Consider the following 26,409-nt stretch of genomic DNA (forward strand, 5'->3'; position numbering starts at 1 on the left):
GGGCTGGCGAGGTGAAGATTTCGTCTGAGGCCGAAGCGGGAGGGGGGAGATGCTAAGGCGTGTTTGCAGGCATGTATAGGGCGGGGGCTGGAGGGGGAAGAGGGCCACGGACCCCCCTCCCTCTCGCCTGGTCGCCACCCGTTTGGGGGCTGCGGGAGTTGGCCTTGAGAAAGATCGATCGGGAGGAGGGGTCTCTTCACTTGGGGACAAGGCTTGCAAGCTCAGGTTACAGCCCTGCTGGGGGCAAGGGGAGGACTGAGACCTGGGCATATACACGGGCTGCTAGAAGGCAGAGGGGAGCATCAGCCGCGGTGCTTCATCCCAGAGCCCTCGGCCTTAGCCGGGTTTCTGCTGGGCCTTTTGCTCCTTTGGGATTCTCTTTGCTGTTTTATTTTTTAAGACCGCGGAGGATCGACTGCATGAAGGCTCGGTAGCCACTGGGGAAACTACCACCACTTACTACTATCACCACCACCTCCTCCTCGTTTCTCATCCAGGCAAAAGGTCCTGCATGTCTAACATTTAGACATGTTCAGCTTTCTGGATTCAAGGACTCTAGTGCTCCTGGCAGCTACTCAAGTAATTTTATTAGCACTTGTCAATTGTCAGAATGAAGATATACGTAAGTGACCACCTTTCTTTCTCTTTCTCTGGTCCAGAAAGCAGGTTGATGGGGAACAATAAATTAAGAAGGGTGTGTGGAATCAGGAGAACAAACAAACTTTAAAAAAAAAAATCACTTGTGGGTTTGTGCAACTAAACTTCCTCCTTTGAGTTAATCTCTGTCCATCTCCTTCTTGCACTTGGTTTCTCTCCTCCTCCCTCCTCAGATTCTTTCCCGCTGCAGAGAGATGCTGTTCCATCCTCATAATTAGTCTGAAATCCCAATCTGTGCTTTGTAATGCTTGGTTACTCAAAAACAAGAGTTGCGCTTAGCACAATCTCATTCCAGTGCTGCCGCACTTCTTCTCTGGGCCTTCCAAACAGTGGGGTGAACTGGGGATAAGGCTTTATTATTATAAGTGTTTAAAGTGTTATATGCGGTCATCTAAAGATCTCCAGAAACAGTATGGTTTAAAAAGTCATATTTCGGTGGATAAATGACCCTCCCAACCTCTTGTTGGTGGAATGAAAGGGTTAACTGAATAATTTGTACAGGGGCTCATGGGGGGGGGGGGGCAGCAGGATCCAGACAAAAGAGAATATACCAGGAAGTTTGGGGAGGGTGTGGAATCACAGAGAAAGATCTTTATCCATAAGATCTAGTGTCGCTCCCCTGGTTCAGTTAGGGATGTGGAGTAAGGTGCAGATGGAGTTCCTGGAGAATTTGATAGCTAACAGATTTTTAATTTTTTTTGGTAGCTGAAGGAGCAGAAGGAAAAATTCCCCCAACTCAAAAGAGGCCACCTGAGGGGGTACAAAACATTCCAGAGGCACATCAGTCCATTTATTCTACTCTCACTCTTCACCCCTCCCCCCCACACACTTAGGCATGGGAATCCTTCCTGTGTGTCGGAATTGTGTACAACCACCCTCATCCCCCCCTTTCTTCTCCCCAAAGCTTTTATCAACTTTCCCTCCCAATCATTACAAAAGTAGAGCCAAGCTCCCCCTTTTCTGATGCTCACTTAAAAAGCCTTTGTTGTTTGCAGTATTTTATTCAAGAGTGGGAAAACTTGAATAGGTAGAAGCAATTCTTTCCTTCCTATATTTTGGACAGGTTTTCTTCTGTTTGAATTCTACGCGTAATGCTCCAGATTGTAAATCAATTGCAGGGATTATATCAGGGAAGTGGGGTAGAATTTCCTATTTTGTTTTAAAAAAAAATTTGCTCCTGACCTCAGGCCTTGCTTTCTCCCGGTGCAATTCCAAAGAAAGACTCTAATTCTTTTTATTATTAATATATGCTATAATATCTGCAGTAGGGTCTTCTGAGTTGGTAACAGAAAGAGCCTTGGGCTGGTTTGCCTCAGGGTGGTTCAAGAAAGGGAACTAACTTAAGTTCCTAGCCCTGATGATCAAAAGGTATTGAGGAGTTAAGTCTATTCTCTGCTTTTAACAACCATAAAATGTTAGGAAAACAGAGGAGGGCTACCAATGGAAAAGTGTAGAACTTTCTTAGTTTATGGTGAGAAAAGCAAAACAAAACACCAGGAGTCAGGAGTTTTACTGACTAACCCACTTTATTAAGAGGTACAAGCTTTCAGTGAACTAAGCAGGGCAATTGCACACTGAAAGTAGCTCAGAAACACTCCGAATCTTGGGGGACTATTTGTAATTCCCGATTACAATCAGGTGCCCTTTCTCTTATTATAATCAGCTGGTGGGCAGAGTGGTAAGTGTAGTCTTTCTTAAGTTTAACATCTTTCCTCACCCCTTTTGCCATGATTAAAGCACCATGACTTGGAGATTTAGAAACATGCAGGAGAAGTGAATTGTTCATCAGCAAATCCTATTTAATTGTTTGTGTGTGTGTGTTTTAAAATCACATTTTCTTATTCTCATGAAGGGGGAAAGTTTTTAATCCAGGTGTTTATCCAGGAGAGTCTCATGTGTGTGTTTCTTTTTCCTTTTACACATTGATTCCTCCTCTCCCCCCCACCCCCAAAGTGTTCTTCCAGGTTAAGGGAGTAAGCTGAATCCTTGCTCTATGCAGGTTTATTTGCCTTGAGCAGCAATAGCTTCCAGATGCTGAAAGGCTGCCCATGTTTATTTAAAGTAGTCCCTACTGGAGCCATGTGAATCGCACTCTGTGTGCCTTTGAGAAAAGGTCCATTCATGAGTGGAGGGTCCCTTGGGCTCCAACTGGCTCTGCTGACTTGTGCACAATAGCCCCCCTGTCATATCCTTGCTGCTGTCAGGCCTTCGCTAAGAAGTTAAAGAAAAGGGGCAGGGGGGAGGGAAGAGATCCAAGTGCATTTTTAATGTACTTTCCCCCCTGATCTCTTCCCTATTATTTCACTAACTTAAGGGAGGGATGTCAGAGAGGATGAGAAAGTTGAGTTAATCTGATGTTTAATCTGAGCATCAAAGTCTTCCTCTGCCTTCTGGTTTGAACTCTCCAACCACTCTCCATCTGCCATATCCTTCACCGATCTAACATTAGTTTGGTCTTCTGTTGCCTAATAACACCTGCCCCAGTTGGATTTTTAATTAGAAAAACACTTTTACTCTTCCTTAGATTTATCAAGAATTAATTCAGGTCACTACTGTTCCTTAGGTGCAGGTTGAAAGGGCCTGGGGAAAATTGGGTGGTCTCTAATACCCTCCCTTGCCCATTATAGTCAATAATTAGTGTTAGGGGACGCAAAGTGAATTAGTTATGTGGCCCAATATAACCATTCTAAGTGGTAAACCTCTTCTGCCAGAAATGCTATCAGTTCAGTCAAGTGGCTCACCAAAATACTATGAATGGAGACTGTGCTTAATTATAAGTGAGTTTGCTAAATGGCAAGGTCTGCTGAGTAAGGATTGAGGGAGCTCTAGATCAGCGGTAAAGAGGGGGAGAGCAACTACTATAGCTGAACTAAGACTTAGAATAAACATAATTTATACACCTGTGATTAGATCTTAGGCTTGCCGGGTATTTTTTGATGAAGGTGGTATCATTGTAACCAAGAGATAATATATAGCAAGCAAAATACTTTTTTTTAGATAGATAGAATTCTTTATTGGCCAAGTGTGATTGGACACACAAGGAATTTGTCTTGGTGCATATGCTCTCAGTATACATAAGAGAAAATATAGATTTGGCAAAAATCATGGGGTACTACACTTAATGATTGACATAGGGGTCAAATAAATAATAAGAAACAATATTAGTAAAAATCTTAGAATATAAGCAACAAGTTACAGTCATACAATCTTAAATGGGAGGATAAGGATGATAGGAATGATGAGAAAAAACTAGTAAAAATAGAAGTGCAGACTAAGTAAAAAGTTTGACAGTGTTGAGGGAATTATTTGTTTAGTAGAAACTGATGTCAGTCAGGAAAAAAAATGATATGGCAGGAAGTAAAAATATAATGCAGGAACAATCTTAGGCAAGCAATTGCTACTTTAGAGGTTACCCTGGAAGTAATTAATACTCCAGCAATATCTTATAGGAATCTATTACCCTAATTACCCTATAACTATTGCCGGCTAATACATACTGTTGTGTACAAGTAGGTATTATCCTGCAGCTAACTAATGCCCTAGCCTTTATCTCACAAATACCTTCTACTGGTACCCTAGTTATTACTTTATAAGTAATTATTATCCTGGCTCTTACCTTGCAGGTAGCTATTACCCAAGCCATTACTTCACAAGTGAGCATTGTCTTGCCTCATGAGTGACTATAGCATCCTAGCACACCTCGCATAACTGATGGTGAGGATAAATGAAAAAAGTCTCTTGAGCCCACACATCTGGTAGGAAGAAACCTTAAAAGATACTATATTTATTCAGCACTGCTAAGATCACAACTGGGGTCCTATCTAGGATTTTGAGTAATACAATTCCAGAAAGGGTTTCCAGAGGAAGACAAAAATGATGATACTGTACAAGTATAAGACATTTCCTAAGAAGATAAGAAGGATGTTGGGATGTTCAAGCTGGAAAAACAAAAACCGAGGAGAGATAAGATAACCATGTTCAGGTACATAAAGGGAAACTAAAGGAAAGTGATTGAGACTGTTTTCTACAGCTATAGAAACTAGAACCAGAAATAGCCTATAAATAAACAAAAATGTTTCTACCTAGATTTGTTTTAAATATTTCCTGTCAGTAAAATGTTTGTTATCAGTAGAACAATCTACTTGTGAGGGTTATGGATTCTCCATTTCTCTGTGTGTGTGTGTGTGTGTTAAGTTAGGAGAATTATTTATCATGGATGGTTTAAATTGTTTTCCTGAACATTGCTGAAGATTGGACAGATGACCCTCATTATCCTTTCAGATCTACAACTCTTATGATTCTCTAATACAGTGTTCCCCAACCTTGGCAACTTGGAGATATCTGGACTTCAACTCCCAGAATTCCCCAGCCAGCATTTGCTGGCTGGGGAATTCTGGGAGTTGAAGTCCAAATATCAAGTTGCCAAGGTTGGGAAACACTGGTCTAATAATCCCACCAATGGCACGTGATCTTTGGAGTTTACATAGACTCTCCCAAGTCATGAGTGTTAACTATCATTGTTGTGAGGAACCCTGAGATAAATTTACTTATGTGGAGGTGGGGATGGGATTGGGAGCAGCTAACAGAAGGCCCTTATCTCTTATTTATGAAGAACAAAATGCCCTCATAACCTGTGGGAAGTTGATGAGGTGTTTCTGAAGGGGGCCGGTTGGGAATAACGGAGGCCAAATGTTGGATCACTGGGGCAAACGCTGCTCTTTCTTTCGCTCCTGGTTTCTGCTGCATTTGTCTCTTAACCTGCTTTCTCCTTTCCTTCTGGCGCAGAGGAGGCAGGCAGCTGTGTACAGAAGGGGCAGAGATATAGTGATAAGGATGTGTGGAAACCGGAGCCGTGCCAGATCTGTGTCTGTGACACTGGCACTGTCCTCTGCGACGATATTCTCTGCGAAGAAATGAGAGACTGTCCCAGGCCTGAGATCCCCTTCGGAGAATGTTGCCCTATATGTCCAACTGATCAGCCCATCGCCAGTGGTTGTAATTTATTTATTTCTATTTCATATAAATAAATTACTTGAGAGATGATAGCACCAAAAAAAGAAAGATGAATAAGAGCCATGGATGTGTGACTCTCAGAGGTTGTCGCATCCATGAAAGGCAATGGCTTCAAAAGGCTACTTCTCACAATTCCTCAAACTCTTATGATATAGAAGAGATGAATTAATTGAAATATGAACATATGACACAAGAAGATGGGCAGCGTTGTTGATCAACTATTAACTTGTCTAAGGCAGCTGACACATTTATTAACAGTGCAGGCATTTTAGAACCAGAAACATTTCTAGAAATTTCAAAAGTTTTCCTCAGCAAGTAAAAGTTTTTTAAACAACTATAGCATCAACTTTTTCTTTTGCATTTACTGTTATAGTTATAGTTTATTAGATTTGTATGCCACCCTTCTCCGAAGACTCGGGGCAGCTCACAACATAACAGTGATACAATACATTACAAATCCAATAGTAGAAAATTGCTTTAAAACATTGAGGAAGTAGGAAGAAGCTTCATAATGCTAAATATGTCTTCCACTACACAATGTTGAACTCTGATTTCTATGTCAGAATTTTATAAGGGGACCTAGACAATGGGAGGTTGTTTTTTTAAAAAAAATAATCCTATAGAAATGGAAAAGATGAACCAGGTATTGATATCTGGTATTATCCAATGACAAAACCTCTTGAAAGACAGGGACTCGAGTTCTTAATATATAAATTTAATGATGTGCAGAAATCGTAGCTTGCGGCTACCATTAAAAAAAGTGATGCTGATGCTAAATGCATATCTATATAGTGCTTTATTACAATACAATATTTTATTAGTGTACCCATGTTCAATAAAATTAAAGGAACATATAAGCAGATAATTTGCACATCCTATTAATATCAATGTGTATTTGGCACACATTTCAAACAGTACCCATTGCCTTATTCTTTAACAGCTTTCACCTAGTATGCCAATCAAAGTTGTGTAAGAAAATTATAAGGGTCAAGGAACACAAGTGTCCTTCAGCTTTCCTTCTTTGACCAGCATTCCTACTGAAGGCTAGTGTTTGGAAGGATGTAAAATGCTTGAGTAATTTTGGAGTTACTGAGAATATCAACAGAGATAGAAGTAGATAGCAATTCTCATTTTGGTGAAATGTGTTTATGTCACAACAAAAAATGTGTATGATTCAGCCTTGAGAAATCTACCATTTCCCCCAAAATAAGACCCTGTCTTATATATTTTTAAAATCCTGAAATAAATTTTATTGCCATGCACTTAAAAGCCTGATTGGGCTTGTTATCAGGGGATGTCTTATTTTGAGGGAAACAGGGTATGAGGATAAGCTAAAAATAGTCAAGATAGATATTAGTTTTGTTTGGATGATCACAGCTGCCATTTTTTAACTTTTTTCACACACACACACACACACACACACACACACACACCTGCCTAGCAGATAGCTCTGGCTCCTCCCATATGTTACAGTACTGTATATCTCTTTGGAGCCTTAAAGTCCCTTAAGGAATTCCTAGTTCATTAATTGAGGGGTGAGGGAGAGGCCTCAGGCGTCAAGAGGTCAACCTTTCCCCTTGTGGGAACTTTACAAGAATGACCTAACTTTCATACCTAAAGTTTGGGAGATGATTCATAAGGCTTCCCTGCTTCACCTTGTGCTGCCTTGGGGTTCTGTTTTCCGCAGCAATGTCAGGAAAATATTTTTCAGTTTAAAAAATAGCAAGTCTTTTTAAAAAAAACATGAGGAATTGTAACTAGTACAAGTGGCCTTTTTTAACCCTTTCCCCTCTTCTGGCTGTCTGAGGCTCCTCTAATTAAAAGGGAAGCAACAAGAGACTGCCAGGAGAAGTAAAAAGGTTGAGACCTGCAATAGTTAACACTTTTTTTCTGTGCATTGTTTTTTTTGCAATTAAACTGATTTGGCTTTTAACCTCTGTGTTTTGCTTCATACATCTGTTTTTTTTTTAAAAAAATAGCCTACACTTCTCAAATCTTTTGTTTGCTTATTTGATTGATTTAACCATGTTTAATGGTGGTGAGTTTCACTGATTTTTTTTTTTAATTGGGAAGTTGCTTGTAAAGAAGTCACATTTTGGGAGTCCGACTTCCTCCAATCAGTGGGATTCTCAGTCCTCTCCTTCCAACCTATGCAAATTTATTTGGAAGAAAGTCCTAAATGGACGCAGTCTTAAAACAGACAACATTGCTTTGATAAAACTGAACTGCAATTCCTGTGGGCAAAGTGGAATTAATGTTAGCTAGCCTGCTTTAGCATGGCTTGCAATGAATTATTCAGAACACTATTATTCTCTCTACGCTTGCTTGTTTTGTTACTTTGCATCAGCCCTTACATTCCCAGTGTAAAAAAATAACAATCCTATGAGCGTTGTATTCCTGGGACATCAGCATCTCCCACAGAGCAGTGATTTGAAACAGGGCAAGTACTGAAATAAGAAAGCTCTCCTGTCTGTTTCCTTGATCTAGTTACAGGTGACCCTATGTTCGTCTCCGTGTTGTCACATGCTTCATGAATGAACAGACTGAGGACAATTGTGAAACTCAAATTTTCATATATAATTCTATTTTTAAAATAGTTCTGATGTTTTCTTCTGTTCTCTCTCTCTCCTTCATTCTTAACAGGGCAACCTGGTCCTAAGGTGAGTCAAATGAATGCTCTTGACAACCACCATTGTCTGTTAGCGCCCCAAGGTTTGCCCACTATGTTAGAAGTGCAACAGGGACTTGCAGAATTGGTTGCTCTTCAGTTGGCAGCTTTATTAATTTAAAATATATCTAACCTTTGTTGAGCTGCTTAAAAAAGAAGTGTAGCATTATTATTTATCACCAGGTCCCAAAAAGCTAATTTCTGCAGAGTGAGATGCTATAAAAAGCACTGTTGTGGCTTTTTGTGTTTTTAGGGGTTTGACTTCAGCCTCAGGGAGGAGATAGGTCTTCAGAACCAAATGATGCAATAGATAGTTATCATGATTTATGACAGAACCTGGCTCTGAATGGGAATGGCAATCTGACAGCCTCCTACTGAAATTGATTATATAATTGCTTTGCTCCAACCAAATGAATATTTTACTGACTTTACTAAGTCTGTTCATGTTTTATATAAAGTTATGCATACCGTAGTTCCAAAATTGGAGGTTAGATACTCTAATACTTTGAAACCTACAGGCTATCTATTGCTGTAGTGTTGAAACAGGCTATCTACTGCTGTAATGTTAGAAAGTTAAGGCTGTAGACTCAGAGTCCAAGATGTGGGAATTGATTGGCTTGGGATGTTTGATTCAGCTTCCATCCACTCCTTAATTTTACATATTTTTTAAATCTGGCAGGGTCAAAAGGGAGAACCTGGTGATATCAAGGAGGTAAGTTTCAAATTTAATGCATCCCTTCCTATTTTTTCTTAAACCCTAGCTGTACAAAATATACCTTTGACTGAACTGGTTTTCTGAATGTTTTCTTCTTTCCCCCTCTTGTGGTCTAGGTTGTAGGACCAAGGGGCCCTCCTGGACTACAGGTAGTGGCATCTTTGGCAATCTTATTTACATGTATTGAAAAATATTTTTTTTTAAAAAAATGGTTTGTGAATGTTCTCGTTATCTTCTGCAGGGACCTGCAGGTGAACAAGGACCAAGGGGAGAACGTGGAGATAAAGGAGAAAAGGTAAAACCAACTATACCTGTGCAGTGTTTAATGAACTAAACAGGCTACAAGTCTATTTATACTGACCTCAGAGTAAGTTCTCAGCAAAGTAGAGTTTGCATCTAATTCAGGGTGTCAAGTGCTGTAGTTGTAGAATATCACTGTCTTTGTCAAATTAATATTTTTTTGCAGAAGTAACTCATTAAACCCTCAAGGCAGGTCCATCAACATTAAATATTACAGTTCATATTAAAGTCATAATCATAATAAGAAGTGTAGAAGAAGATCACTTAAGCCATGATTGGGTGTAAGATACAGAGTTAATAACATGACCGAATGAACTTTTAGACACCTCGCTTACCTGCAAAATTGTTGAATTTACTGAACCAGCCCAAGGCATTTGGCTGTGTATAGCTGAGCCTCTCCCATACATACATCATTGCATTCAGCAACCAAGTTGAACTGACAAATGAATTCTACTTCAGTGCTCACAGTGCAATAACATTCTTTAGGGCAAACAGACTAGTTTTGGGGGCACAGGATAAGCTACCTTAGGGACTGCAGGGAGTTTGGTATTGGAATGTTCCTTGCTCTCCAAAACTTATAACTGAAAATAATTACCTATGATTATTCTGCAATAGAACAAGACCTCCAAATCAGTAGACTTGTATGGATAGTAAAATATCTGGACAATGCCATTTTCCACTTATATCCTTCCAGTCCTAATACTTTCTTTCCCACCACAAAATCTATTGGTATATATGTGTAAGAGAGACATGAAAATATACCCATCAAATATTTTGACTGGTAAGTTGAGGACCTACTTGTGGGAGTATTTTTCTTGTGTAGCCTTTGCATTTAGATGGATAATAATATACAGTTTCAATAGTTTTTAAGCCTTCTCTTTGGCAGCTCCAACCCTCTGGAATCAGCTCCCTCCAGAGATTAGAACTGCCCCTACCCTCCTTGCCTTTCATAAACTCCTTAAAACCCACCTCTATCGTCAGGCGTGGGGGAACTGAGACATCTCCCCCTGCCTATGTAGTTTTTGTGCATGATATGACTGTATGTATGTTTTTTATATTGGGGTTCCTTGCTTTTAGATTTTTAAATGTACAATTGTTATTTTAGATTCTAATTATTAGATCTGTCATTATATATTGTTTTTATCACTGTTGTGAGCCGCCCCGAGTCTGCGGAGAGGGGTGGCATACAAATCTAATTAATAATAATAATAATAATAATAATAATAATAATAATAATAGTTAGAATTCAGTCATAGAGCAATGAAATGGGAAAATTTGTGCTCATAATGTTATTCCTCTTTGAAACATAAGTGGCTGAATTTGAGCCAGTTGTTATCTGTATACTTTGCAGGGTTTTTTGTAAAGGGTATGAAAGGCATTTTTAATCTAAAATCACAATGTCTGCCAATATTATTAAGAATTAAGAGGCACAGACAAATGGCATGGTATCCTATCCTATCCTATCCCATGTCAATTAAAATTAGTATACTAAACAAAATTACTAACAATATATATAGGCATATAATTGGCACACTAAAATTCAATTTAGTTATAAACAATAAACAACTTTAATACAATGGGACTTCCCTTTGCATTGTTTTGAGTTATAGAATGCTGTTTTAAAAATTATGAGATAAACTGCATTAGAAGTGGCGGTTTCTAAAAATGATAAGTGATAAGATAAATATATAATTGAAAAGAGTGGACAGTTTGGTATTCATAGAAGATCTTCCTTCCTTCCTTCTTTCCTTCCTTCCATCCATTCATAGGGTAGTCCAGGCCCACGTGGCAGAGATGGTGAACCTGGCACACCTGGCAATCCAGGGTCCCCTGGAGTCCCAGGAACTCCAGGCGCCCCTGGCCTTGGTGGAGTGAGTATTTTTTTACTTTGGCGAATGTTTTTAATCTCACAGCTTCTGCATATGAATGTTACACAATTTCATGTAAATGCCTCTTTCACTGGGTTGCCTCTTGAGAATTCCTAATGGAGAAGTCTTAATTCGGAATAACATGTGTAATGTGTTGTCTACGTTTCAAATACCCCAAACAGCAAGTAACACTCGTGATTGTTTTTTAATCAACTGAACAAGGCCTTTGACCCACTCCTGTTGCTTTGCTCTGTGAGACTCTCTGCATGAAAGAATAACATTCCCCTGTGTTGAAAATCTCCCTGCATTGCTTGAATGGGGGGGAAAAAGCATCATCATAATCTATAATAATATGAACAAAATTCCTTGTAGCATAGCTAGTTCATCATTACTACGTTTATTTTTCTGCTGGCTGCCACAAAGAAGCATTGGTTTTATGGAAGAACGCATTCAGAATTTTTGTCGGGTCAACAGAGGGGCACAATAGGGAGGACCATTGTTCTTTGTAAATTCAGAGTGTGCCCCATGACCCAGAATCCTTTGTAATACTAGAGTGTTCGATGGGATTCCTCAGCCGGCCGACTGAAGTGGGAAGAATTTCCTTAAAGAAGAAAACTTTAGAGACCAAATCTCTTTGTCAGTATAGTTTGGACCAATAGCCCAGCAGCGAATTAGATATGCCCTAGCTGATAGATTTCAGTAGGCATAATTGCCTCTGTGTTTTGTTGTGTTATCATGGTCAAACTGATAGTATAAATGGCCTCTCATAATCGTGGGATCTCCTGACTTTGCTTATATTAACAGAGAAATTACAAAACATCTTTACTTAATCTGCTAATTATCCTGTAGCTCCTTTACAGAGAAATATTTCAAAGAGCAATGTCTAATCCTTGAATAAAAAAGCATAGAAAGATCTAACTGTTTTTAATTGGGGGGGGAGGTTTTAGAATTATCAGGTGAGTTATTACTAGGGACAAAAACATTTCCACCATGGGGGTTTCTATAAAATTATTTATTAGAATCATTCACATGTTTAATTTCTTTCGCTGTGAGCCATGGACTTTTATTTGCAATTCAAAAGCATGACCTGTGATAGAAATGTTGAATAGTATTTCTGTAGAATGTGTACCAAGTTCTTACTCCATATCCGCAGTAACTATTTCAACTTTGGATATATTTTATTACAGCCCTCTTTGGGTACAGTCAAAAGATCATATTCTTTTAGTCCCAATTAATATACTTTAACAACTAACTTCCAGTAAACACTGACAATTCGGCACAGAATATGCATTAAAAAGAACAGAAAACAGCTTCTTTAATGGTTTCCAAGCTATTCTTTTGTATAGGATATGAATAATTCTTAGCATAAGAACTACTCATCTTGATGTTGCCTTTTAGGATGTGAAATTTAGGATTGCTTTTCTGCTCACCCCTAAATGGTGTCAGATTTTTCTTTGAAAATATACTTGGCAAAATCCAAATTTAAGTTACACATTAATTATTTTAAATGCCTTTCTATAACTTGAAATTCATTGATTTACTTTACATTAGAAATACCATGACTTCAAGAGTAGTTAAAATCTCTAGTATTTACAAGTAACAGCTGCCCCGAGTCTATGGAGAGGGGTGGCATAAAAATCTAATGAATGAATGAATGAATGGATGGATAGATAGGTAGGTAGGTAGGTAGGTAGGTAGGTAGATAGATAGATAGATAGATAGATAGATAGATAGATAGATAGATAGATAGATAGATAGACAGACAGACAGACAGATGGATAGATAAATAAATAAACTCTTGAAAAGTTAGGTAATATGACTTTTATTTCTTTAGACACTACAGAGTTTCAACTCATATCCAAGAAATGTTAAATACTTTTTTAGTAGAATAATCAATTGCCAAATAAAATCTCCCTTTTTTTCTATACCTGAAATTATTTCCAGAAATACCTCCTGATAAAATATCTGCATGAGTTGCAAGGAGAGAGAAAAAATGGTAAAAGAGAGCAAATTTACCTAATCTCTCCCCCCCCCCCCCCCTGTAACACGGCAAAAGATTGCCCATCAGATATAAAGGAAAGGTCTGTGCTTTTAAAAGACCTTCTTATATTTCATATGGTAGACGGGTTCTCCATTTAATCACATCGTATTCCGCATCTCACTGAAACTATGTTCCCTTTGTCTCTTGCAGAACTTTGCTGCTCAGATGGCTGGTGGATTTGATGAGAAGGCAGGCGGTGGAGGGGCTCAGATGGGAGTGATGCAAGGACCTATGGTAAGGATTAGGAGAGTGGGTGCAATCCTTGGGTATTTGCACTACTTTTTTCTTTTATATCAATTTATGGGTCTTGGCCTAATATTCTCCAAAGAATCTGATCACAGTGGTCAAACTGATGGCCCATGGGCCAGATGTATTTCCCCCCACCCCATATTTGATTCATACACAACAATACTAAGGTTCCTAAGTGGTCAGTAAGGGGCGTACATAAGTGCACTAGCCTGCCTTTCGTCCCCTGTCCAATTGTCTCTCCTTATCTCATATCTCATATATCTTTTCTTCCTTTCATATATCTTCTCCTCTACTTTTATATCTTTTCTTTATATATAATACTTCATGTCAATCCTCTTCAATATGTATTGTGTATTGGACAAAATAAATAAATAAAAAATAAAAAATACAAAAACATAATTGTATCAATAAACATACATTATTCTCATAAAAAACAAAAACCTATTTTACACTCCAATCTTGCTCTTTATTAAACAGTCTGTGTTAAATATGCATTGAAGTAATGTAAATAAGTTGAATGTGGATTGAGCATTCTGATTGGTTAAGACAATGACAGTTGAGTTTAAGCGGGAAAGTAAAAGTATAAAAGGAGCGCTCTGACACTGTTTCAGTCAGTCGCGTTCTGAGCTGAAGTCACTTTCTAAAAAGAGCTTTCTCCTGCTGAGCCAAAATAAAGAATTTAAAGAACCGACTGCCTCAGTCTTCTTCACTGGCGACGAAGAACGGTCGAACCTACGATCCTTCGCCATGGACAGCCTGCCTGTCGGATGAGCTCCCGATCCCTTCGACCCAGAAAAGTCGACCTGGGACAACTACATAGCAAAATTCCACTCCCTTCTTTTTCTCCTCCTGCGTCATCTACCTTTTTATACCTTCTCTCTCCCTCTTCCTGCTTCCCTCTTCCTTCCTTTCTCCCTCACTATTTCCTCTTCCTATCTCCCCTCCTCCCGTCTACTTCATCTTTCTCCTTCTTAATCCTTCCCTAAGTGAATAACTCTAATCTATTACATAACAGACTGGTAACACATTTCCAGACTTCTCTAAGTTCATCCACTTTATATTTATACTTCTTATTCTTAAGCTCATATCCATACTATTAAGTCTTTATTTTAGGTATATGTTATTTATCTAATGCTACCTCCTTAATCTAATTTCACTATCTGGGTTATTTCCATTCCTCTTATCATTTTCTTTTGTTCCAATCATAATAGTTAAATTAAGCAATTAATTCTCTATCTATATTCTTTTTCTAACCATTCATAGAATTTCACCCATATTTTATAATATTCTGAGTCTTCCTTGTCTTTAATTTTCAATGTCCCATGCATTTAGAGGGTCCAACGATAGACCCAGTCTGTTTGGATATTCACCTAAAACAAACAGGCCCCTTGATAAGCCAGGAGTGTTTTTCCACTTCTCATCTTTATGATCCATGTAAATATTGATTGTTACGGGGAGATAGTTCTCTACAAAAGTTGGAAGCTTAACAAATATTTTAATTTGCCATTCTCTTGACAGTGTGAAACATTTGCTAGGGGATACAGTATTTAACAGCCTATTCAAATCTGTAGAGCAGTGTTTCCCAACCTTGGCAACTTGAAGATATTTGGACTTGAACTCCCAGAATTCCCCAGCCAGTGAATGCTGGCTGGGGCATTCTGGGAGTTGAAGTCCAGATATCTTCAAGTTGCCAAAGTTGGGAAACACTGCTGTAGAGTATACTTCAAGCAACCTGGCATGCTAAATGCCTATTTTTATATTAGAAATTATGCATTTTGACAAACTTTTAAAAGATCAGGAGAATGGTTGGCTATTATAATATCAGCAATGGCTGTGTTGGTCATTTTATATTTCAAATTATTTAATTAATTATTTAATATAATCATAATGATACAGTGTATGCAGATATACAAAGCAGGTAGATATATTAATTTCCTTCTTTTAAGAAGGCATCAAAAGTACTTTATGCTTGTTTTATTATTATTTAATCTTATTATCCTTTTATTTTGTTTTCAACAAAATGTTTCAGAAAAATGATAAATATAGGTAATTAATGAGGTTGTGCAATTTTACTCAATTTGACAGTAAAGATTCCAACCACGGTATATTAAATTAATTTTATGCTATCATGTTGTGGTATGAGCTTTAACTTTAAAATTTTACAAGATATTCTTCAGATGGCTTTAATTTGAGGAATTAGTTTATTATTTATGCATATAAGATTCCTCCATCTTCTCAGTCATTTTCCTTTAAAAACACTGCTTGAAATGGCAGACAAATGTCTGTGAAATGGTTGATTAACTTTCAAAGTGCAATCTAATAAATCCAGAATGGTTTTGAATCTCTTGATTGCAAATAAGATTATAGCTTCTTTCCATTTATTTCTTTAAATCTAAAGGATCCTACCAATTAGCAAGCATTTTAAAAAAGTCTAAAGACCACATTACTCAAAAGAGTTACATTCCTAGTTTCATAACCAGTCAGCTAGTACAGGATCAGCAAAATTTGAGATTTTGAAGTGATTCCATGAAAGTTATCACACCAATTTTTCTAATACCCCCAATCCCAGCAAAAATTGCTTCATTGTCAGGGTGATATTCTATATTGTTTGGAAAGAATTGCATGGACATAGGATCAATTGGACCTATTGTTTGAAGAGCAAAGGGTGATCTCTTCAGGCTTCCATTTTCTGCCTTGGAAGCCTTCAGACAAAAGTGCCCTCATTTAAAAAAAAAATTTTTTTAGTTTGCATTATCAGATTACTCAAGAACGTAAACCGATTGTTGCAATAATGTGGAAGTAGTTTTAGAAAATAGCTGTAGCCTTTGTATTTTTTTATTTTTTATATTTTTTGGGCCAAAGCTTCTTGAAGGCAGGTGCCAAAATCTTTGAAACAGATGATTACAGATAGGGAAGTAATAGAGAGGATTGATTCAGGAATTCTCTCAGTATTTCCCTTGGACCAAGGGCTGAAGAAAGACAGCAGCTACTGTTCTTCAGGATCCACAAAACTTCCAGCAGGAAATTTCTGCTGTCCAGCATTTCTTGGCAAGCTGTAAATGAAATTCAGTCTTAGTCAACATGGACTGTTTCCAAGAAAAGCTGTGAGTGTGTGTATGTGTGTGTGCGCGAACGCACTCTTCTTTTTGCCTGAGCATGCCTTCCCTAAATAAAAATACTTCTGCATGATAGAGAGGGAGAAAGAGAGACTTAAAGGAAACAACATTATAGCAATAGCCATGAGATTAGACCTACTTTTACACCTGCATAAGTGCACCAGCGTGCCTTCCGTCCCCTGTCCTAATGTCTCTCTTCTACTTCCACTAGCTCCATGTGTATGAACTCTATTATTCCCAATTTCTTCTATATTATTCCTAATGTCTTTCCTTCTATTCTTCTATTAATGTATTTTACTATGATTATATCCTCCGAAACCTACATTATGTATTAGACAAAATAAATAAATAAATAAATAAATAGCTGTCCCGGGTCTACTAAATCTAAATAATAATAATAATAATAATAATAATAATAATAATACTCAACTTTTCTCTTGTGCTTCAATTATAAAACAACAATATTGATACATTTTTTTCTTTTTTAATTGTTATATAGGGGCCAATGGGACCGCGGGGGCCTCCAGGACCATCAGGATCTCCTGTGAGTATAGAATTTGATACTTTCCTTGGGTGACCTTGTAGGTCATGAAAATAATACAGTAAGATTGTTCTATCTTGAGATGATCACTGATAGTGCTTCTGCCACCATTTTTCAGGGCCCTCAAGGATTTCAAGGCAGCCCTGGAGAACCTGGAGAACCTGGTTCTGTGGTGAGTATCCAGGAAGCAGGGTTATTTTAGCCCAGTGGTTGTCAGCCTGGGGGGCGGGACCCCTTTGGTGGCGAACGAGCATTTCACAGGGGTCGCCTAAGACCATGGGAAAAGAAAAATTTCCCATGGTGTTAAGAACTAAAGCTTCTATTCTGGTGCCTTTTTACTATCCGACCAATCAGATGTTTATAGTGGGGGTGTCCCTCTAACCTTCCTTCCAATCAGCTTAAAGCTCTGTTGGGAGAATTGGTGCTAGATTTATGGTTGGGAATCACCACAATATGACCATGGAGACATCTTCAGACAGTGCTGGCTCTTCAGCTTTGAAACAGAGATGAGCACTGCCCCCTAGAGTCGGGAATGGCTAGCACATATGTGTGAGGGGAATCTTTACCTTTTTATTTATTTATTTATTTGTTTATTTTATTTATTAGTTTGATTTGACTTCCTAAGTCAAAAACTAAGTCAGTTTGACTCCCTAAGGACTATGCCGCCCAATTCCCTAAGGACTCTTTATAGATCATTTAGAAGTATCAGGTACGGGAAGTTGCAACAGTATGGAGCTGTCCTTTAGCTCTTACCTTATCTCATCTGGATTTTGAAAAAAAATCACTACCATTTAAAGAATGCCTGAACAAATCTAACAGGTGTCAATTTTTGAAACCTACAGTTTACCGTCAGTGGTCACATATATTCAAAGAATTAGTAGGAAGCTTATGTATAAAGAGCAATGGGCTTATATATCTCTTATATATATGAACACAAAGTAAATTTCCCACATGGATTGATCCAGGCTCAGTTTAATGGTAGAAAAGAAATTGTTGATCCAGGTGGAAGTTGTTAAGGAGTCTTTTTTTCTTTGTATCAAGGTGAGGAAGATACCAGTAGAGAAGGTATTAGGAATAGAAGATGAGTATTTGTGGTTTAAGTCTCGTATAAATAGACTAGAATAGAAATCTTTATTGGCCAAGTGTGATTGGACACACAAGGAGTTTGTCTTTGGCACATAGGCTCTCAGTGTACCTAAAAGAAAAGATACATTTGTTAAGAATCATGTACAACACTTAATGATTGTCATAGGGTACAAATAAGCAATCAGGAAATATTAATATAAATCGTATGGATACAAGCAACAAGTTAAGTCATAAAGTCATAAGTGGGAGGAGATAGCTGATAGGAACAATGAGAAGAATAATAGTAATAGTAATGCAGCCTTAGTGAACAGAGGGAATTACAGTATTTGTTTAGCAGAGTGATGGCATTCAGGAAAAACTGTTCTTGTGTCCGGTTGTCTTGGTTTGCAGTGCTCTATAGTGTCATTTTGAGGGTAGGAGTTGAAACAATTTATGTCCAGGATGCGAGGGGTCAGTCAATATTTTCATGGCCGTCTTTTTAACTTGTGCAGTATACAAGTCCTCAATGGAAGGCAAGCTGTCAGTAATTGTTTTTTCTGCAGTTCTGATTATTCTCTGAAGTCTCTGTCTCTCTTGCTGGGTTGCAGAACCAAACCAGATAGTTAGAGAGGTGCAGATGACAGACTCAATGATTCCTCTGTAGAACTGTATCAGCAACACATTGGGCAATTAGTGCAGAAAGAACATTCTTTGTTGTGCTTTTTTGATGACGGTTTTGATGTTAGGTGATCATTTTAGGTCTTGAGATATGATAGAACCTCTATTGTTGATACTGTGCTGTCTATTATTGTAAGAGGTGATAGAATGGGAGGGTCTACCACCGTTTCTACAGTTTTGAATGTGTTCAGTTCCAGATTGTTCCAGTCGCACCACGAGGCTAGTTGTTCCCATTTGTATGCGGTTTCATTGTTGTCTCAAATAGATTAGAATAGAATAGAATAGAATTGAATTTTATTGGCTAAGTGTGATTGGACACACAAAGGAATTTGTCTTGGTGCATATGCTCTCAGCGTACATAAAAGAAAAAGATACATTTGTCAAGAATCATGTGGTACAACACTTAACGATTGTCATAGGGATCAAATAAGCAATGAAGAAACAATCAATATTAATAAAAATCTTAGGATACAAGCAACAAGTTACAGTCATACAGTCCTAAGGGGGAGGAAAAGGATGATAGGAATGATGAGAAAAACTTGTAGAAATAGAAGTGCAGATTTAGTAAAAAGTCTGACAGAGTTGAGGGAATTATTTGTTTAGTAGAGTGATGGCGTTCGGGGAAAAACTGTTCTTGTGTCTAGTGAGACCAATCACTGTTGCATCATCTGGAAACTTCAGTAGTTTAACAGATGGATCGTTTGAGATGCAGTCATTGGTATACAGAGAGAAGGGAAGTGGAGAGAGTACACATTCACCACTAGCTGATTTAGGTTAGTTAGAAGAATGTCTGGTATGAAAGTATTAAATGCTGAACTGAAGTCTACAAAGAAGACCTTACGTAGGTCTTTGGAGATTCAAGATATTGTAGGATGTAGTGCAGAGCCATATTAACAGCATCATCTGTCGATCTATTTGCTCGGTATGCACATTTCAGGAGGACTAATAGTGGATCTGTTATGGTTTTCAAGTGGGACAGCAATAGCCTTTCAAACGTTTTCATAACTACAGATGTTAGAGCAACTGGTCTGCAGTTATTCAGTTCCTTGATGGAGGGCTTCTTTGGCACTGGGATGATAGTGGAGTGTTTGAAGCAAGAAGGAACAGGGCATATCTCTAGTGATTTGTTGAAGATTTGGGTGAAGATGGGGGCCGATTGGTCGGCACAGATTTTTAAGCAAGAAGGCGTTATCTTGTCTGGGCCTGGTGTTTTTCCTGGCTTCTGTGTGTGAAATAGATCTTGCAGTTCCTTTTCTGTGATCACAAGATGGGGTCAGTTGTAGGAAGTTTGGCTGGTGTTGGTGTGTCTGGGATGGAGGATGTGGAGATAGGTGGCTGTAGTTTCCTTTCAAATCTGCCAATTGCTGATTTCCTTCATCTTGGGAAGGTGGTTTGCCATAACCAGTGATGTTTTGAAGAGTTTTCCACATGTTTGCTGGTTCATTTGTTGAGAACTGATTCTTGAGCTTTTCAGAGTAGCTTCTTTTTGCTGCTCTGATCTCCCTTGTTAATACATGTCTGGCCTGATTGTACAGCATTCTATCAACTTTTCTGTAGGCTTCCTCTTTGGAAGGATGTACAGTAGCTACCTAAGCTTAGCTGTAACCGAGGTTTATTGTTGCTATATGTTTGCAAGTTCCTGGTCGGTACACATAGGTCTTCACAGATATACATAGGTCTTAAATACATTGGCACACTGTGAAACTACTTTACATTGTCATTGTCAGTTGCCTCTGGGAATAAGTTGATTTTGAAGGTTCATGCAGGATGTTGATGGAATTCTACCTTAATAGCTACTGAGATGGAATTACTTAGAAAATTATGTGTTCCCATTTCTTTAGGAAGAACATAAAATCCTGTCGAATGACTGAGAGCAATTTATAGTTTTGCTTTGCATATGAAAACATATGATGAAGCTTGATATAGATCTGCTTCTGGGAATGGAAGCCCCATGTAGCATTTTTGCTGCAAGCTGTCAATCAGAAAGAGTTCTGGGACTTCAAAAAAAAGCTTCAGAGGCCCCTACCTTTGCCGTACTGATTTTAGAAACATAGTTTCAATTTTTATTTGTTTGCTTAAGGTAGCTTTTCCAGGAACATATCTGATTTGCTAGATCTTAATTTTTAATCTTTGTAGCTATTATTTCATTGCTGAGAAATTAGAGGTGCTTTATGGTGAACAATCTTCAATGGATTTTTATTGAAGTTTGGACTTGACTTGTAACTATATAAATATTACATATCCTGCACTATATTTATATTTTACACTATGCCTATTTATACTAGTTGCCTTAATATGTGAATTAATTTGCTCATTAAACCCCATCACCGATTTAACTGAAGGAAATATCAATTCAAAGCAGAACTAAGAAAGGTTATGAAAACATGAAAGCTGTAATCCTATTCCTAAAATGATCCTTATTTATTATTATGCTTGATTGCACAGTCAGCCAGGTGTTTAAACTGGATTTGGCATTTTTATCTATCTGTTGAGTCCTTCTCAAGCATCTGGTATAGGCAGATGTTGATGTTTGAGAATGTTGGTCTAACTTACCTCACTGCCAGTTTGCTTCCTCCTGCATCGTGTGAGTGCTGAAAACCAAGCTTTTACACATGCACAGAAGCCAAAAACAAGATGGCTCCTATGGCATCCCTGTTAGAGCCGCTTTGGGGGCGTGGCCAACCAGCGATCACTCCTACTTCGGTGAGCGGGGGAAAATTCCTGCTGATTCTATAGAACCGGTCAAAACCGGAAGGAACCCACCTCTGCTATTGGTGGTGTAACCGCAGAACCATTCACTAGTGAGTTCAGGAATATGACTGATCATTCTTAATCTAATGCATTAATTGAAAATTGTTGCTTGAATTTAGCTATTTCCCTTTTAAAGTTAAGTCATGGTCATTACAACTCCTGAGATATGCATTATCTACATATTAATCTTTATCTGTCTTGAATCTCCCACTTTTCGGTATTATAGCACTTTTTCCTTTTCTACACAAAGACTTCTATGATACCCTCCTTACTAAGCATTTGTACTGTGATAAACTAAATTGCTAGGGATCATAGAAGATTCCTCGTTAATACACATAGTAGATATGTTTTTGCTTGGTATTGAAAAAGCTGTTTTCAAGGAAATTGGTGCTTAAATCCCTGAGCCAGATGTCGGAAGAAATAACATGATTTGGGAAGTCCTCAGCTGAGGTAGAATTTGAACCTAGCTTCTGGTGAACCCAGTTTCTGTCTCAATTGTTGATCAATGCCATACCAAGCCTAGGGTGTATCATTATAACCCCTTATTTCATATTTCATTCTTCTCAATTATATTTTGTCTTCTAGGGTTCAATGGGTCCCCGTGGGCCAGCTGGACCACCCGGAAAACCAGGAGATGATGTGAGTATTATTTTCTTAAACATCCCAATATTAGGATCAGCATAGGGGAATCAGCTTAGGTGAAGGAGAGGTTCGCTAGAAACGTTAGGTTAAAATGTTTATTTAAAGATTATACCTTCATGGTTATATCAATTACACTACGCCAATAAATCATTTATTTTCAGAAGGGAGATGGGAATTCTAATATAATTACGCTGAAGAGAAATATATTTGTAGACTTGACAGAAGCCAAGATCTACAGAGGTATACCATTTAAAAGAAAGAATGAATTGCTGCATCACAACCCACTGAGAATAGAAATGCTGAATAACAGAGCTAAAAAAGGCCTTGGAAGTCTTCTGATCCAACCCCCTGTTCAAACAGAAGACCCGATACCAGTGAGGGTGAACCTCTGGCACGCGTGCCACAGGTGGCACACAGAGCCATATCTGCCCGCACGCGAGCCGTTGTCCTAATTTAGCTCCAGTGCGCATGTATGTGCCAGCCAGCTGATTTTCAGTTTGTGTGGAGGCTCTGGGAGGGTGTTTTCGGCCTCCAGAAGGACCAGGCAAGCCGTTTTCACCCTCCTTAGGCTCCAAGAAAACCTCTAGAGCCTGGGGAGGGTAGAAAACGGGCCTACTGGGCCCACCTGAAGTTGGGAAATGGGGGAGCGGGGGGAATCATACATGCATGCATGGGGGGCAGGGCATGTGCATGGGCAGGGGGCGGGGGCATTGAATTATGGTTGTGGGGACTTGCATGTGCGCAATAGTGTGCTTTTGACACCTAAGGAAAAAAGGTTTGCCATCCCTTCCCTATAATATTCTGGACAAATGGCTGTCTAGTCTTAATAAGCTCCAGTGTTGGAGCATCCACAACTTTCTAGGCAGAATCTCTTTCTATCCATTGCCTTTTGTCCTGCCTTCAGGTGCTTTGGAGAGTAGGTTGGCCCCGGTCTCTGTGACAGCCTTTCAAATATTGGAAGACTGCTATCATACCACCCCTTGACCTTCTCTTCGTTAGACTAAACGTACCCAGTTCCCCTCATTAACTGAGAATGCTTACTGGCTGATCAGCTGTTGAGAAGAAGGGGGGAAAAAGAAACAATCAGGAAAGCTAAAAACTAGACAAGAATTAAGTAAAAAGGGACTTGACTGGCCCCCGCCCCCAGCCAGGAACACCCCACATTAGCACTATTTTGTTTCCAATTCCCAATTGTGTACCCCTTAAATAGACAATCCATGGCATTAATTTGCTTTTGAACATTCATCTGTCTGTCTATCTATCTATCTATCTATCTATCTATCTATCTATCTATCTATCTATCTATCCATCCATCCATCCATCCATCCATCCATCCATCCATCCATCCACCCACCCACCCACCCACCCACCCATCTACCTACCTACCTACCTATCTGCCTATCTGCCTATTTACCTATCTCTGTCTGTCTGTCTGTCTATCCATCCATCCATCCACCCACCCACCCACCTACCTACTTACCTACCTATCTGCCTATTTACCTATCTCTGTCTGTCTGTCCGTCCGTCCGTCTGTCCATCCGTCCGTCCACCCACCCACCCACCCACCTACCTACCTACCTACCTACCTACCTGCCTATCTGCCTATTTACCTATCTCTATCTGTCTGTCCGTCCGTCCACCCACCCACCCACCCACCCACCCACCCACCTACCTACCTACCTACCTACCTACCTACCTAGCTAACTGTTAAGCATATAGAAAGGGAAAATATCCAGCTAAAACATTAAAGTGATGAGGGTCTCAATTTAAAAGTGACGAGGGTCTCAATTTTTTCATTTAAAAACGAAACCATCTAATTTTGGGGCTCTTGAGAAGGAGGAAGAAAAATCAAGCGTTGTCTTATTCTTATGTATTCCCTAATAAAATTGCATCCGCTTTGGGTTTTTTTCAGGGTGAAGCAGGCAAACCTGGCAAATCAGGGGACCGTGGATTACCTGGACCTCAGGTATGGCTGTGTCCTCCATATCAGTATACTGTAGATATTTAGATTCAGAAACCGCAATCCTCCAATTTTACAGGTTACAGGTTATAAGAGGCATAGTATTTGGGGCCAAAATGTCTTTCTTTTCTCTCCCTGGTAACAGGCTGAAAATTGTAACCTTCATGATGCTAAGTGGGCAGTACTAACATCCTGATTTCTGGGTACCTTTACTGCAGCACTGTAATTCTATATATCCTAAAGAGAAAGGACTGATGTTAAATCAGGATACTGAAAGGAGGAAGTAAATAACAGGGAGCAAGCAAAATATTCTTACCTTCCCTTTAATGATGAAGATAATCAGATTGAGAAGAAAACAAAGGGTATAAAGGCCATTTTTTGTCAGACTTTGTTTTCTTCTATTATGATAAATACCTGTGGGTCCAACTGATCTAGGTTCTATGTAAATGACTATCAAATTAGAAGACCAGTTTTTCCTTTTTTTGCTTTTAAAGATATTGTACTTTAATGAAGTCAGTAGCAATGTAGGAATTTTTGCATGTGTGTTTTAGAAAAAGTTGTCTATTTTTTTAACCAATTAATTTGTCATTTAAATTTAGGGTGCTCGAGGTTTCCCGGGGACCCCAGGTCTTCCTGGAGTCAAGGGTCACAGAGTAAGTTTATATTTTGTAGATGAGATTTTTAAATTTTAATTTAATCCAGAATTGATTCCTATGCTTTCCCCCCTCCTCTCTTCTAGGGATATCCTGGTTTAGATGGCTCTAAAGGGGAAGCTGGTGCTGCAGGTGCTAAGGTAAGACCGAGAACTCCCATCCTAAGATGTGACTGGTTGCAGGCAGGAAATATTAACCATTCTTAGACTGAAATTCATTTGGTAAAAAAACAATCTCAACTGCCATTTTGCTAGTCTATTTTTCCCCCCAAGGAAGTTTAATGAAAGGGAGCACTATTCACTTAGCAGACTGGGAGAAATCATGGAATACAATATCTAAAATAACACTGTCAGCTGCATATAAAGAAAATTATTACAAACTTTTTTATAGATGGTACATGCCACCATCAAGACTAGCGAAGATATACCCAATATTACAAGACACCTGCTGGAAATGGAAAAAAAAAATAAGGTTCCTTTTTTCATATGTGGTTGTCCTGCCCCAAAATTCAAAAAATATGGAAAACAACCCACAAATGGCTCACTGAAATTATAAAAGAGATAGAATACACACCAGAAGGTATGCTCTTAGGAATCTGGAAAAGACCTTATACCAAACAAACGCTCTTCCTCATAACACATATAAGCACCGCAGTCAGAATCTCATTGGCACAAACATGGAAAAATGAACAAACTCCATCAGAGAGCTTAATTATTGATAAAATATATAAATGTATTGAGATGGATGAAATGACAACTCAATTAAGGGGACCGAAAGCAAAAAATCTAAACAATTATGGTACAAATGGCACGAATGGATTCAAAACAAAGATTGAAAATATAACAATACAAAGTATCAGTGTACAAAAGAAGGATAACAATTACCTTAAGATGTATGATCTCTTTTTCTATGTATTTTTTCTATACTAATAGTAAAATCTACTTACGATATTTACGTATATGTAAATGTACAAAAATATGAAGAAATGTATCGGAAAGGTAATAGAAATGGATTAAGATCTGTTAAACTAGAACAAAATATGTGAGAAATATTGTTTTTACTCCTTATTCTTTTTACTTTCTTTTTCTTTTTTCGTTTTGGAAAACAATAAAGATACTATTAAAAAAAAAGAAAGGGAGCAGATAGGGTTATTGTAGAAGGGAAAAATACTCCATGTGAAAACGATGCTGATTTCAACTGATACAGAAATCAGTTCACCAGAGATGGCAAGTTTTACAAATCAGACACTAAACAATGAGACGGGTAATCAACCTCGACTATTATAAAAACATTTTTAAAAGCAATTTTACATTTGTTTTCACTTTTTAAACTATCCAGAAAAAAACTGTTATTGGAAAACAGCAAAATCATGATTATATTAATTGTGCCATATTGATACAGTGTGTACTTACTGTATAAGGTGGATGTTGTCAGGGTTCCAAGTAACCTCCCATTATTGTATGGCCACCAATTGGCAGATGTTTAATCTCTG

At 38.4% G+C, this 26,409-nt stretch overlaps 1 protein-coding gene across 1 annotated transcript in view; it reads left to right on the forward strand.

Annotated features, from left to right (window-relative positions):
* Positions 1 to 528: 528 nt before the first annotated feature.
* COL2A1 (collagen type II alpha 1 chain) overlaps positions 529 to 26,409 on the forward strand; it is a 100,123-nt gene continuing 74,242 nt past the window's right edge. Inside the window, exons 1-14 of the mRNA XM_070740898.1 lie at positions 529 to 622; positions 5,443 to 5,649; positions 8,314 to 8,330; positions 9,018 to 9,050; positions 9,170 to 9,202; positions 9,295 to 9,348; positions 11,123 to 11,224; positions 13,413 to 13,496; positions 17,127 to 17,171; positions 17,287 to 17,340; positions 22,248 to 22,301; positions 24,217 to 24,270; positions 24,864 to 24,917; positions 25,004 to 25,057. Of these exons, the coding sequence (XP_070596999.1) occupies positions 529 to 622; positions 5,443 to 5,649; positions 8,314 to 8,330; positions 9,018 to 9,050; positions 9,170 to 9,202; positions 9,295 to 9,348; positions 11,123 to 11,224; positions 13,413 to 13,496; positions 17,127 to 17,171; positions 17,287 to 17,340; positions 22,248 to 22,301; positions 24,217 to 24,270; positions 24,864 to 24,917; positions 25,004 to 25,057 (939 nt within the window). The remainder of the gene's footprint in view (positions 623 to 5,442; positions 5,650 to 8,313; positions 8,331 to 9,017; positions 9,051 to 9,169; positions 9,203 to 9,294; positions 9,349 to 11,122; positions 11,225 to 13,412; positions 13,497 to 17,126; positions 17,172 to 17,286; positions 17,341 to 22,247; positions 22,302 to 24,216; positions 24,271 to 24,863; positions 24,918 to 25,003; positions 25,058 to 26,409) is intronic.

Source organism: Erythrolamprus reginae, chromosome 2 (genome assembly GCF_031021105.1).
Source record: "Erythrolamprus reginae isolate rEryReg1 chromosome 2, rEryReg1.hap1, whole genome shotgun sequence".
In the NCBI taxonomy this organism is placed as follows: domain Eukaryota; kingdom Metazoa; phylum Chordata; class Lepidosauria; order Squamata; family Dipsadidae; genus Erythrolamprus; species Erythrolamprus reginae.